This window comes from Solenopsis invicta, chromosome 12, assembly GCF_016802725.1.
Source record: "Solenopsis invicta isolate M01_SB chromosome 12, UNIL_Sinv_3.0, whole genome shotgun sequence".
NCBI classification, from domain to species: Eukaryota; Metazoa; Arthropoda; class Insecta; order Hymenoptera; family Formicidae; genus Solenopsis; species Solenopsis invicta.
Window position 1 is genome coordinate 17,781,936 of NC_052675.1, and position 14,901 is coordinate 17,796,836.

General features: G+C 41.0%; 1 protein-coding gene across 2 annotated transcripts in view; it reads left to right on the forward strand.

Moving 5' to 3' along the window:
• The first annotated feature begins 5,044 nt into the window (after positions 1-5,044).
• LOC105195956 overlaps positions 5,045-14,901 on the forward strand; it is a 49,169-nt gene continuing 39,312 nt past the window's right edge. The window contains exons 1-2 of one of the 2 annotated variants that reach the window (XM_039455742.1): positions 5,045-5,797; positions 12,169-12,784. In XM_039455742.1, the coding sequence (XP_039311676.1) occupies positions 12,575-12,784 (210 nt within the window). In that variant the 5' untranslated portion in view covers positions 5,045-5,797; positions 12,169-12,574. The remainder of the gene's footprint in view (positions 5,798-12,168; positions 12,785-14,901) is intronic. The other variant, XM_026133407.2, reaches the window with a different exon arrangement.

Sequence of the window (14,901 nt, forward strand, 5' to 3'; positions counted from 1 at the left end):
AACATGCGACGGGAATACACACTCACTCGCTCGCAGGCGCGTCTGAACCCTTATATCGCAAATGTAGTAATTCTGCTTATTTTATGTTAACTTTAACGCGCTTTTGAGTTATACGAGCATTGCTTTAATAACGAAATTTTAATTGGACAAATTACGTTTCGTAGAATGAATCTGGCGTACGTATAAACCATGCCTACCACGGATGTGAATCTTCAGCAAAATCTAACGATCGACTGCTGTAACTTGATTGCAATTAGTTAATCGTGCGAGCAGTTCGGTCTAGAAAGAAAACTTGTACTCCGTACAAAAGAGACGAGGCAAGGAAATTACTAAACCTTGATTAAATCTAAAAGAAAGAAAAAACTATTTTTGTTGATTAATAATTGCACATAATGGTTTCATGCAATAATGAAAAAAACCGGTTGTACGTGTGTGTTTAAATTAAATAAATTGTTTTTTTTACTAGACTGAACTTTTGTGCGAACATTTTAAAAGCCAATGTCGAATGGCTCTAGGCCATTTAATTTCAAATGGTTGAGGTAACTTTGTGTTCGCTCAGCCGTTGCACCTCGCAAACTCGAAACGCACTAATAACGTTAACAGGGAGGAAAAAAATCTCGCGACGACGAGGAGTTTTGTTCGCAAACGTTGCAGACAAAAGGTCAAATCCTCCTGCGTCTGATGAATACGTACGTAAGTAGAGGAGGATACACGAAGAAGTAGCCTGTAATAAAAATGACGGACGGTGTATGCGGTGTGCTTATACGCGCCGAGAATTTGCAGTGTCGAGTGCATAAGGATGAAAAAACATCGCCTGAGAATTAACAGTCGCATCATTTATTGGCTTTCATGAACGCTCAATCGTCCAACTTTTCGTAATTCTAAATAAGTTTAAATATCGCGCGTGTTTTGCGTAAAATTATCAATTAAAAGGGAACAAATTAATTCAAACTAATTGATTAAACTATAATAGTTTCATTGATGATAATTAATTAAATAATTTAAACATATATGTATGTTCTTATAAAAATCTATTGGCTATTTTGTAAATTTTCATGTAAACTACTTTCCTTCTTTTCTTTTTTTTCGCGCAATAATATTTTTATAATAAATAAATATTATCAAGATAAGACAGTTAGTATAATAAATTGTCGGACTGCAGGTAACAGCATGTATCTACTTCCTTTTTACATCACGCTATTAACTTTGCATCATTAATTGAATGATCATTCACTAAGCAATCTCGCAATATATCATTCTTTCGTAGTTGTAGTAATAGTCATTGTAAATAATGTTTACACCATTAACTAACGATCAATATTACATCGTGTTCTATTTGCTTCTGCGCACTCGCTTCTACCCGGCATTATACGTAAAGTCATGTTAATGTCAACTGATAAATATGTTACGTTAATTAAATTTAATGAGCTGTTATTTGAGCACATTATTGTTATTCGCATCTGTCTTGTTTTTTTCGAAGTTTCTATAATCAAAAACAAGTTAAATGGATCTCTCTTCTATAAAATTTTAGTCGCACTTATCCGTTTGACAATGATGTACATGCTTTTAACTAGTGCTGAAGTTCTCTGTAATTTTTAATACCTTGACAAAGTTTAATTGTTTTACACACATTTGACAATGGAAACATCACCGAATTTTTTTTTCATTTTATTTAGATATTTTAATATCTATGTTGCAATCGACTTACTCGAAAAGGACCTAAATCTGAGGTCGAAACGTGACGGATTCATCTTATAAACGCATTTTGCCAGTAAGTTGACTGAATTTTGGATTATTTTTTATTCTTTAGAAATGAAACCGCGCCAGAAGAGCGAAAATCGCGCTAAGATTCAACAACTCGCAAAAATGAGAAATTTTATAAAATAAAATTCGACGGAGTAAGATCGAATGGTGAAAACTATTCGTTTGCCGAGCGAGAGTATCAAAGTTTATGGTTGCTGCTGATTCAACTTTTATATTTACTTCCTCAACCGCGCCGTGCACAGATCGACGGTAATTTTTGAGTAACAATAACGATCACGCGGTATGGCTGGAAATGCAATTCGAGCACTTACTCCGGACACCCTAATCCACTCCGTAGCGCGGGGAACGAAAATAAAAGCGGACAAAAAGGACGAAAGGCACGAGGCTGCAGAGTGCGTGGCATTGTGTGAGTATACGTGCGAGTCGACGTGCACGCGCGGAGCTCTATATCCGGTCTAGCTTCCGTTTCTCTGTCGGCCCCCGACATTATCGTCCCTCAGATCTTTTCCGAGTTCCCCCTAATCCGATTCACGGACTCGTGGCAGGACGAAGAAGGCACGCACCGACCTTGTCCTTAAGTCGGAATCGCGCGCGACTCTGTCGTGACTCGAAAGCGCGATGTGATTTTCGGAGAAAGAGAAAGAGAGGAGGATTGAGCACAATTTTCCACGTATGTTATATTAAACAACACCGATTTCTTGTTTCGTGGGAGTTTCGCGTGTTCCATCAGTAGGGAATACATCGCTCGTCGGGTCAACCTCAAAGATGTCGATCGCCGGCGCAGGACGATCAATTCTTAAAACAAATGGCCCGGTCGTTCCAGTTCGCGTCTCGCGGCCGCGCGAAAAAATGAGATACTCGCGCCTCACGGCTCGTCTCCTGAAATATTCATTCTTCCGGTTACTCGAAGGCCCCTTGGCATCTCCACCCGGCTCACGTATCGCGTTTCCGTGAATAAGACATACGCGTGCCCAGCGGTCGAAACGATCCGCCAGGGCTCGATACGTGTCCATGTCGTAGGCAATAATTGTCGTCGGCCAAGATTTCCTGCGTTTAATCGGCACTCACGTCACACAGGTCGTAATACAAAATCGTCGCTATCAGAAGAAATATGATAGAAAAGGAGCAACGTACGTAACTTTCATTCTTTTTACCGTGCATTTGATTTTTCGTTCGGAACCTCTGTTCCCGTTCGATTTACGATCGGAAACAAGAAAGTCTCATCATTTTCCGCCATGTAAAAATTTCTCGTACTTTTTTAGCTTCGCTCTTTATAAGGACATTTTTGCGCCTTATGGAGAAAATATAGAGTGACGTCGTTCCCAGACACGTTTGGATATTTCAAATGGGTTACGAGATCGTGATGGACGTAAAAATGACCGGACGTGTTTTCCGACGTCTTCGGCGACTCGAAGTTAGATGTCCGTTTTAACGTCGAGCATCCAAGAGCAAAATATAAGATATAAACGAGAGCACTGCGCGGTAGCGGTGGACGGCCGCGAGAGAGATATAGAGAGACAAAAAGGTGAAAAAGACGAACGAACGACAGATAGATATCAAAGGAGCGACTCGTGGAGACACGATGCTCGCAGACACGAAGTGGCCAACTCTCGTGCTCGTTTTCCTTTCCAGAAAATAAGAGAGAAGTCGGGAAGAATTGAGGAAGCGAGAGAAATAGTGATATTCTGGGTCCCAGAGATGTACCGTCAAGGCACGTACACACGCGCGTGTACACAGTACACGGAAACGCACGCCGTATACCCCCCAAAGGGAGGGTAGAAGCGGTGGTGAGGTAGAAGCACAAAGAGTGGAAAGTGGAAAGTGGAAAGTGGAGGAGTGGAAAGTGGAGGAGAACGTTGCTTCCTGTCCTGGGTACCGCTTATTAATATACTTTTCGAGCCACGCGAATTGTGGTTGGTATCTTGGCAATTGCGGCATCGTGAACCTGTAGGATCTTGTGAATTGCCATTCTTACCGTGAAGTATGATACGGTAGTTATGCGACGGCCGGCGTGACGCGGCGCGGCGGTGGTTATGCGACGTTATAATAACGGCGGGTAAATGGGATTTTAAATTAGACGCTCGCGTTCGTCCCTTTCGCATTGCTTCGCGGTAAATCTTCTGATTGTCTAATTAATTTCTGTTCGCGATTAAGAGCGGAGGATTTTGAATACATAGATTTCAAAAGGAGGGTATTTCTTTGTCGCAAAGTACTAAAAGAAAAAAACCCGCAAAGAGGTACGCATTTTTCAAAGCTTATTGTTAACCAAAGAATATTTTAAAAAATGCATATCTACGTCTACACTTGCAATACTAGGATTCGTAGATTAAAAAGTTGTACAAAGCTTGAAATATGCATTCTTATCATCAAAAGATTCTTTTTTTCTTATACAGCTAATGAAAACGGTCTCTATTATAAAATATTAAATTAATATTAAAACATAATACTAAATTGATAAAATCAGCAACAAATAATTACAAGCCGAAATCAGCAATCCCTTTATGAATTGTTACTACACGACAGTTAATTATTAAAAGCAGATATAATAATACAATACAAATTAATTAAAAATTTAATTAAAAATGACGAGAGAGAATGTTACGTTCTCGTAAAAAATAAAAAGTATAATTATATTATTATGCATGACTAAACGTACATAATATCTACAGTGTGTATCCATTTATTATCTATATTTTCATTACATGAAGTGTTTTATAAATTTCAAAGGTAATATTAAAACACTGCAATACAACAAATAATTAAAACCACTATGGTTACTGTCTTTTCAAATTTTTTTCAAAATATGTACGCACAAATTGCATATAATTGGCCACAATTATACAAGAAATGTCCAACCCACGTGAAATTTATTTCAAGAAAAATGCAAATAATATTTAATGTAATTTAAAAATGTAGGTAAGAGTTGTTTGTTCATTAATTTTAGACACGGATTAATTAAGGGATTAATGTTATAATTTTTAAATAATATAATTCAAAAATTATAATTTTAATTGTAACATTATAAAATAAATATTAAAATATCATATCAAAATAGGTTGGACGTTCTTACATAACCATGGGCAACTAAAGAATTCAAATGTATGTACTTTTCACGATTTTATTATGAAGCACTGGTTAAACATTCTTCACTCGGTTATCGTAATTGGCGTAATTTTGAGACACAATATTCCAGGACAGCAATTTTGGATAAACGCAAGTCGATTCTTCCCCAACGAAACGATTATCCTTAACGGACGAAAATTCTTCGGCGAGAGGGTGCGAGATCGGCGCAGCTCGGGCACACGCGAACGAACGCAGGCCCGAGGGTCGGCTCCGGCGGCGCGACGCGTCGCGTCGCGACGCTCGGCGCCGCGGCCTCCTCAGTCAGCCCTGCGCCGTACGGGCGACGACCACGAGGAAGAGGAAGCGCCGCCGCTTCTCGCCGTCGCGCGAGCCGACGCGACGCGACGACGAGCGCCCGTCCGTCCGTCGAGAGCTTTAGTCCGCGTCCGCACGTCGACTGAAACACGCGACCCACGTCCACCCGGCGTAGTTGTGCGCGGCTTCCCTCCTTCCTCCTGTCACTCAAGCTCGTCCTGAAGGAACGACCAATCCTACCGGATCGGATAACAAAGTCTCTTTGTTCCCCTGCTGTACCTCTCTTTTTTGCCTCTCTTTCTCTTTCTTTCTTTCTCTCTCTCCCTTTCTCTTTCTCTCTCTTTCTTTTTTTGTCTCTCCCTTTATCTCTTCGTCGTTCTACTCGCGCGCCGGTTATCTGATAGTTCTTCTCGTTTCCAACTCCTACGACAGATGCTTCGCGATCCTTTCTGAAATAGATGGAGGAGAGGATGTTTCGGGCGCATGGAAGGAAGATTAAGACCGCCGGAAATTCGGGATGCAATATCCGGCGGCCCTAGTTACACGTACGGTGTGTGCGCGCCAGTCAGCTTTCCTTCCTCCGAAGTTGGAGCAGCTTCGATATAAGCCGGAGAACGCTCGCGAAATTTTGGATCGGAGGATCTGCTCAACGAAGGTTCGTGTTCGAGCAATTTTTCATTTTCGTTTTATTATTCGGGTTAAAAGACGAAAGTATCGCTGTACCGGGCAACAATTGTACAAGTCATTTAGGAACTCCTTTGAATAGTCTAAATTGGCGCAGTATTAATAATTTGTAACAGAAATTCTAAGATTAAGTTCCTTATGGCTTTTTGATTTATTTATTTTTTGTTAAACTGTAAAAAAAAGTTGTCAAATAATCTAAATTTGTCAACTTGATTAAATTTCTTTAGTTAGATATTTATTCAAGTTAAACATATAAACGCTTAAATTGAAGTATTTTATGTAGTTAATTTTGTGTACTTAAGTACTTAAATCTTCGAACGGAAGAAATTTAATTAAGTTAAAAAATTTAATCAAATTAACAACTTTTTTTTCTCAGTGTAGAATTACTTACTTTACTTACTTTTAGCGAGATCATTGGGTAAATGGACAAACGTTCATGAACAAACAACACTTTTGCACAATTTAAGTACTTTTGATTTATATCAACTTTCTCGATAAAGAGAAAAGAACCTTTAGTCATATAACATCATTATTTGAGGCTGTGAAAAGTTTTAATGCACCGATGTCTCTCAAACATCGCGAAAAGTTACCTTCGCCATGGTAGAAAATTATACGGAGTCTCACATTACGAGAAAAAAGTCTCTTATTATAAAAAAAAAAAAAAAAAAAAATACTTATGAATGAATCATACTACCAATTCAAGAATTTTAAATTTAATAAGGAAAGAGTCTCTCTCGCGTTGTTGTGAGGGCCGCAACAAGTTTAAATTCACCACGGCATCTCGTTGAAGAGATATCGCGGAAGTTATCTGCCCGACAATGGTTACAAGAATATTCTTTCTCATTCTCTCCTTCCGCGCTCGCTGTTCTCACGCACTCCCGTAGACACGACCTCCCCGTACGTCGAGGGGGGTGATTCTCCATCCACCCGTGCGACACGACGCGACGCGACGCGACGCAACGCGGAGAGCCTCGTCTCAAACTTTTCCGTAATGAGATTTCCCGGGGAACGAAGAGGGATTACGGCGCGGAGAGACTTTTTGCTCGTGTCGCCCGCGCGCGCATCGCCGCGGTCCCATACATCAAACTGTCGGCTGGGGATGTTGCAGGTGCATATGATACGTTCGGCTCCGTTAAGCGCCCTTATTACCCGCGGCGAGGCCGCGGAAATGCGTATGGGTGAACGAAAAATTTTTTTTCCGCAAACTTCCCGCGTTCAGCGAATTAATCAACGTTGCTGCAACCTTCAATTAGCCGAAACTGACAACTTAACTCGACTGATCAAGTATCGCACCGAGAAATTAGCATCTTGATCCTTAAACACGTTAACCAAGTTGACATTGCTAGCCGCTACTGGCTGCGTTTGAAATCAATGTTTAAAATCATGATTTCGCAAGCGCTTATTTCCACTTCTTTTTCAGTTCTCTCGCTTCTTTTTCCCATTCAGAGAAAGCCTATATAGTTCGCCGAGGTTGCCGAGACTTACGAGCGCACGTGCTCACGCCCGCTCCTTGCTCGTCGCTTGGACGCGAGTGTGCGTTACACATCGCACATGTGCGATCGTCCCTCGTGAGTTTACATTAACCTCCGTACGCCAGACATGCCGACTCGCGACTGTTTATTTGTCGCGATAATTATCGCGGGAGTTTTATAAAGTCCGGAAACGAGCTAGCACGCACGTGACTGCGCTCGCGACGGCGGCGCGGCTTGTTACAAAACTGCTCGTCGAACTTACAAAAGGGGAACGCGCGCGTCCCGTCCGGAGCAACGACAACGGGATTTAACGAGCGCACTTTCTATACCATATAAACGTGCGCGGAAAAAGCGTGCTTGCAACAACGAGTCACACTTGCGAAATATTCCGGGCAAACTTTTCCGCGCGCGCGAAAACTCATACGATGCGCGAATATCATAACTTGCTCCGTTTTTGTCGTGTTTTTATTTCTCGCGCGCCGCGCGCCGTGTCACCGCCGCTATAATTCCGAAATTAAATATGGAGAACCTAGAATTTGCTTCCTCGTTAGTTGCAATTTATTGAGCTGTTAAGCGATTAAACATCACGATATTCTGTCAGTTTTAATGTTTACGCCCGCGATTTCGGTACTACTATTGTCGCGTTTGTCATTCTCCCTCTTCAAAAAGTTGCACAGTACCGAATTAAATATCTCCACTGTAACGTTTCACCGCAATTTCAGCGAAAACATTTCCAAGGACTAAGTTTTAAAATAATCTTCCCTGCATAAATTCCTTTTCCGTTCATTTTAATTTATTTCGTCTTTCGACTCATCAAAATTACATTTCCAACGCTTACGTTTATACAACCGTTTTGCAAAACTATCTAAAAATTTAGTTGGCTACAGATCTGAAAATAATTATGTTGGATCCTCAAACTGAATCACTACAGAAAAAGAACTGTCAAAATTTTTTTGCTGCTTGAACACCCGCCACAATTATTCTGATGGCCCAATAAAATTATTTTCAAATCTGTGTCTCCAGCTAAATGTTTAGGTAACTCGAACAAAATCGTTCTCTTCGTGTATTTTCGTCGCTTAACTGGGTCATTGCCAAATCGTCTCCGTGAGTAATTGTCTCTCAGAACCTTCGTTATTCGATAATAATGAGTCCTACGAAGTTCTTTTTCTTGCGAGAACTACATCAATGATCGGTCTCCACGATGCGCCGGTACTGAAGGGGTTAATCTACGTTTTTACGGATTCGACGTTACTTCGATGTCGCGCAAGTTCCACGCGCCGCGATTTAATTAAACTCTCTCCGACCTACCGTCGAAAAATCGATGCTGTCGCCGTTGATTTTACTAGCGGTTCCGCGAGACTCCGAACGAAGCAATTCCGGCGAGACCGGTCGAGAGTCGTTTTAGCTCGTTCGTGCAGAAATCCGCACCCCGAACTAGTCAGCCGGCCCCGAAAAGTTGCGGATCGCAGGGAAAATTCACAGTGACGGCAACGACAGCGACAAGGAATTGCTCCGAACTTATTCAATCGAACTAGTTCACGGGAGAACAAAGTGCTTCGTCTGTGGCAGCGATCGGTATTAACTTCTTAAACACTCGAATAAATATGAAAGCACCTCCGAAAGAGAAAAATTGCCGAGCGAATACGTATCTATAAAATAGACATCGAAAAACGAAGAACGAAAAACGCTAAAAGAGAATTAAATAGCTACGTAATTATTCAATTTCATGCAATAATTGTTTCGCTTAAATTTTTTTCGCACTCATACGAAACAATTATAGCGACATAATAATTAATTCTCAGCAGCTATTATTATTATCTTAAAAACATATGACTGCTGTAAAGGCATTTAGTGTCTCAAAATAATCTATCACTCGTGTCCCCCGCTGCATGATCCGCTGCATTTCGCATAGCACGTTATGTCAGAATAACGAGAACTCGGGATTACACTATGCTTTAGTGAGTAATCTATGACCACTCGGCCAAGAACGAAACGAGAGCAGGTTAAACTCTCGAGGGATAGCTCTAAGCCGGGAATGTCACGGTGAAAAATTGTTACATCAACGGACGAATGGGCCCTGAGAGAGAAAAAGAGGGGAAAGAGAATGGGGAGGGAGGAGGGAGAGAACGCGAAGTCAAAAGTTGTACAAAGAAACGCGCTCGTATACATCCGTCGAATTTCATTCTTCATGAACCCGCGCACTCTCACTGCTTGATTTTACCTAAGTTCTCTCGCGAGAGCGTAGATGTTGCACGGTTTTTGCGATAAACGTTTGTTTAATAGATTTATTTAAACCTTATGACGCGGGGATCCGTAGATTTCCATGAATATAGAAGCTCGTTTTCGCTTCATCCATCGGGAGCCGTGAAATGTTTATCACCTGGAAATTCCCACACCCCGACTGATACTGGTTAACGATTCAACGCTCTCTCCCGAATTCGAAAAATCCACCGATCCTTTGTTCGTCCCGCTTGTACTCGATAGTAACGAGGACTTCGATCCACAGTGTTACAACAGTTATTTTTAATTTTGCAATTATCACTCTTTCTCTCAGATGTATAATACAACAGATGTAGAATGAAATAAAGAGCGAGCAACATTAATTGTAATTAATGCCAATTGACATGGACGTAACCGAGAAATTTTCATTTCCCACGTTTTAAGCCCGTTCGTTCCGCTCATCCCGCACGTTTGACCGATTACACCTCTTTACGACGCGTACCGGATGACTTGAAAGTCTCTGCGGGAGGCAGATCTCGGGCTACTCACGGGCTGCGCTTTATTAAACGGGGCTCGAGTCGACGTCATCTGGCACAACCGTAAAGCAAACTTATCGCGCGTCCTCTCGGCACCTCGGCGACCCGTATTACGAGGTCGGACAGAAATTAGATTCGAAATTCGAGGGAACTGCGGAGAGCCCAAACGTGTCTGTGCGTTCGGCTTTGTCTTGGAAAACGCGAAAGGGGCGTCTTCGCACCTTCGCCGAGAATACATATAAATCGCGGCACAATTAATCTTCCGGGCTAATGCCTGTACAGAGTGACTCGGAGGTTATCACTGTATTTTTCTTCGCCAGATCCCTTCGCCGAGTACATCTTTTCCTAATGAATATTCTTTTTTTAACTCTTTCATTTTCATCTTTGAATTCCAAGGCATTCTTAGGTGTCCCAACCTTATAACGCAAACCTTATATCTATCTCTGTTTACGTAATATTAAATGTAACATTTGAAAAACAGTATACATTTGTCGATCGAGGCTCCGCTAAAATGGAAAATGCGAATTCTTTGATGGAGCTATTGTCGATCTTTTGTCGGAGGAAATGGAAGGTGGAAATTCTTCTCGCTATTTTCTGTAAGTCGAATGATGTTTGCACAGTATGCGACGCGTTTATTACCCAGGAGTAGGGGAGACACGGCGCAAATTTTCCATTCTTAAATTAGGTCGCGCATTCTGTGACTAACGCACGGCCGACGACGGCGACGACGACGTTTCTCATGAATTGCAAATTCTTGTGTTGTTTTTCTCATCTTTACGGCTTCACCAGGCTCTCTCCCCTCGCTCTGCCGTCTACCCTTAGTCAGTTTGCATTGCGCCCGTTTTGTTTTGTCAGGAAATAAAAGGTACGTCTCGCACTGACAATTTCTCGGATGGTTCCGCGATGTAATCGAATTATTTGCATACCATTACACGTGCAACATATTATTCCATTTTTTAAAAATTGCTTTTTAGAAAATGGCCTTTCTATTTATCTTTTTCGTAATTTAAGATTACGACTGGATTAATCTTCATTTGTATATCTTACAGAAAGAATTCTAAATGTAATAAAAGGGCATTATTTAATTAAAGTTAATGATGTTGCTGTTGCCACTCTTATCGTATAATTTCTCGGCATTATTTTTCTCAAGAGAAAGAGATCAGTTGCAATGCAAAATATATTTATTTGCAAATACTGTAACTGCAAAATTGAAATTCACTCAATTAATGTGACTGCGTTATTCATCCTATCGCCAATCTTAAGTATCTCGTTCCAGTTTCCTTTCCTCATATCTTACGAAACCCGTCCCGAGGATCTAAATAAATTATATCTATTTATCTCAGGTCGTCCTTAGAGAATCTATAGCGGGAGGAAATTCATCCGTCTACGGCGCCTATCCATCTATTCGCCAATTTATCAACCTGCCGCGCTTTTTGCAGCAGTCGTTAATTTAAGCCACGAGATCGAACGGCAAATCTAACGGCCGTTGATTTACGGGGAGCACGCTTTTTTGGAGCGGTAATGGATCCGGCCGTAATTCGAAGCGACATGCACTCGGATTTAATCGGACAGATTTCTTCGAAAGTCTGAAAAGCACGAACGACATTCGGCGAAACGAGCGGCAGCTTCGCACAGATATTCTGGCGGGATTCGCTCCTTCCTTGACATCCGCCACGTTTCGCAATTTTGTCCTGATGTTTGAATGAGCTCGAAGAGAAAGAGAGAGAGAGAGAGAAAGCACGGATTTAATCGACCCACCTCAGAATTAAGCCTCGCTGTGCCTCGTGAATGCACTTTGTTCGTTCGTTCGTAACAAAAGACAGTTACTTCCAATTTCGAAGAAGCATAAATGTTAGTTTCTTTCTTATGGAAAACGGGGATTCAGTATTCAGCGCGAGCACTAAGTCCGTTTAATCTTCGGGATTCATTGCTGATGATTAATATTCCTCTTCTGTTTATCTTCAGTTTGTTACACTTTTTGTGCGCAATGTAAGATAAATATATGTGTTAGCGCTTCTTTGGAGAAAGAAATAAGAACACGTAGTTAAGAAGGATTAATCCATTCGCGCGCACATATCTAGCACAGTTATCATCCCCGTTTCTTTTATTTTCAGATCTCCAGTGAGATCTCCAGTCGCCGCCAAACGCACCGACACATAGTACAAGATTCGTTGCCAAATTCGCGTCACGTGATAACCATCGCCACTTCAGAGATTTCTTCCCTCTTTAAAACATCATACTCTAAAAGCTTTAGCATGTGCTAACGGAGTCACGACGCAATTTCACCGTTGGAAATTACGTTAGATTTATAACGAGATCTCCGTTAGAAGGATCTCGCGAGAGGTTGGAAAAACAGTACAGATTTACTTGGCGAGGAGACGAAGAGTTGGCGACAGAGGGACACCATGAAGAGACTTGTCTTCAGCGGGACGAAGTGATCTTCGAAGACGCGAGGAAGCGAAGAGGGAGTCGAAGCGTCGGGTCGGGTGAATCGGGCCGGCAACGGGCCCGATCGGTGTGATGGTCTCGGGGTGGTGCCCGTGCGTGCCACTGGGGCGTCGGCAATCGTCGGCCCAGCAGCAACAGCAGCAACAACCGCAGTCATCGTCCAGGGCGCCGTTCACCGTCAGCGGCACGACCGATCGCGCGGATATGGTGCAGATGTTCTACTACGAGAACCGCGGCAAGTGTTGCAAGAAGCTTCTCAGATACAATGGATACCCGAATAAGGTGAGACAATTTGCCCTTGCAATCTTATTTCGCGATACAGAGACGTTCTGCTTAACCGCATTTACATCTCTCTGAAAACTTGACGTTGAATTTGTTTGAAACAAAATTCGCAAGTCTCAATAAATAAAAAAGAGCGCATGAAGATATACTATTGAAAAAACAATTTTGTAAAATCCTTTCGTTCAATTAATTTCAATTATATTGAAATTTTTCTGATAATTTTGGTATTATAATATTTCTTTAACGATTATCTGTTTTTTGGAACACAACTGGCAATGTTTCGTGTCACACGTCAGTTAATCAAAAGATTTTGTGAATATTGACGAGTAGTCACGAATATTCTTCGAAGACACGTCGAAGTGAATCTTAAAGTACTCCATCTCCCTTCGAGGAGAGCATTAATTATTTGACGAGCGTCTTGATGAGCTTTCTCTAGAAAGGCACTTAAACTATTCTCCCGAGTAGTTCCTCGCGAAGACTTAATGTGCATGTCCCAGTATCCCGTCCATTTTGCTATATATGGAAGAATCCAGATAAGCACAGTTATCAAGTTTCCCCTTTCCCCATCAAAATTTAATCTCAAGAGAATACGATTGATTTACATCTACAAAAAAAAGTGATAACAAAATCTCCAAGCTAATGATGTGACGATCATTTTTAATTCTTAATTATAATAATTTTTTTAAGCTTTTAAATGAAATTGCTTAAGCGAAAGAATATTGCTATGTGCAAAAAATGCACGTTTAAAACTTTTGGTATTACTTTTTACGTGGAGCATTCTTCGTATGTATTACATTAGCATGTAAGAAGATACAACTTCCGTGAAAATGTGATACCATTCATTCAACCTCTCGGTCTTTCCATTAACGGTTATCGACTTTTCCGTTTCGCTTTTCTTAATTGGATGTGATTTTAATCACATTTGTAGAGAAGCAATCGTCCTGATAGTATTATATCGGAATCTCTTCGATAATTGACCTAACTAGGTATAAATCTACCCACGTATCCATTTATCTATCTAATGAAACTAACTCTCCATCCATCTATCCATTTATCCGTATAATTAAACCGTCTATCTATCGCTCGATTACATCGAATTTCCTGACTAAGGAGATACTTTTAAAGTGTTTGATTGTTATGTTCAAACTGAATTTTCCAATGGATTAACATAATATTAATTGCCAAGCTATAGCTTACATCGTATTGATACTCAATATCATTTTATTAAATTTTAATAATAGAATATAGTTGTTATGTATTTACAAAATGTATTAACCCGTATAATAATTTATAAAATAATTTTAATCTATATTCTTTCTTAAATTAAAAATGTATTTATAAAATGTACGTTTTTGATTTGAGAAAGGAACCATCGGATACTCGAATATGCAAATGAAATCTTAACTCGTCGGACTTGAATTGCAATTTATCTCGAATGTTTCCTTTAACGATCGATTTAGAAGATTTAGATAAAATGTAGGGATAAAAGTTTCGCGAAACGAATGTGACCCAATGAACATTTCACGCTCTATATTATGGTAAGTCCAGGTTCTCGGGGAGCAGAGTGCACCGCTAAAGCGAGATAAATAGAGGAAGGAAGGAAAGAAAGACAGAGAGAGAGAGAGAGAGAAAGAGAGAGATAGCTATTCCAAGTTCACCGCAGAGATGGGCAAAGTTTCCGAAAGCCCCCTGGGAAATAAATCGATTCGATATCTGAATAGCCATTACGCGGACGTGGCTTCGCGGAATAAAGAAAGCATAGCAAAGTGGTCGGCGAGAAGAAAGAGAGGAGGCGAATCTCCTCGTTGGAGAAGAAGCGGAGGAAGGGTCCTTATCTGAGAACTAGGCTAATGCTGCGAGTTGGAAAACTCCGTCTCGTATCGGCTGGAATTTTCTTTCAATAACCGAGTTATTATTCATCGCGGTCATTTATTACTCGACTCGAAGTCGGCTTGCTCGTGTCATCTTTCCACTTCCGCGTCTTCGTGTCATTTTTTTCGCGGATTCTTTGCGGCTACGCGCAAAGAGCGATCTCCCTTCTCTTTGAACAGTGTGGATAAATCGAGTTTCTTGCCGCCTCGGAGAGAAAATAATGCCAGGCAGTCTGAAAGACGGAA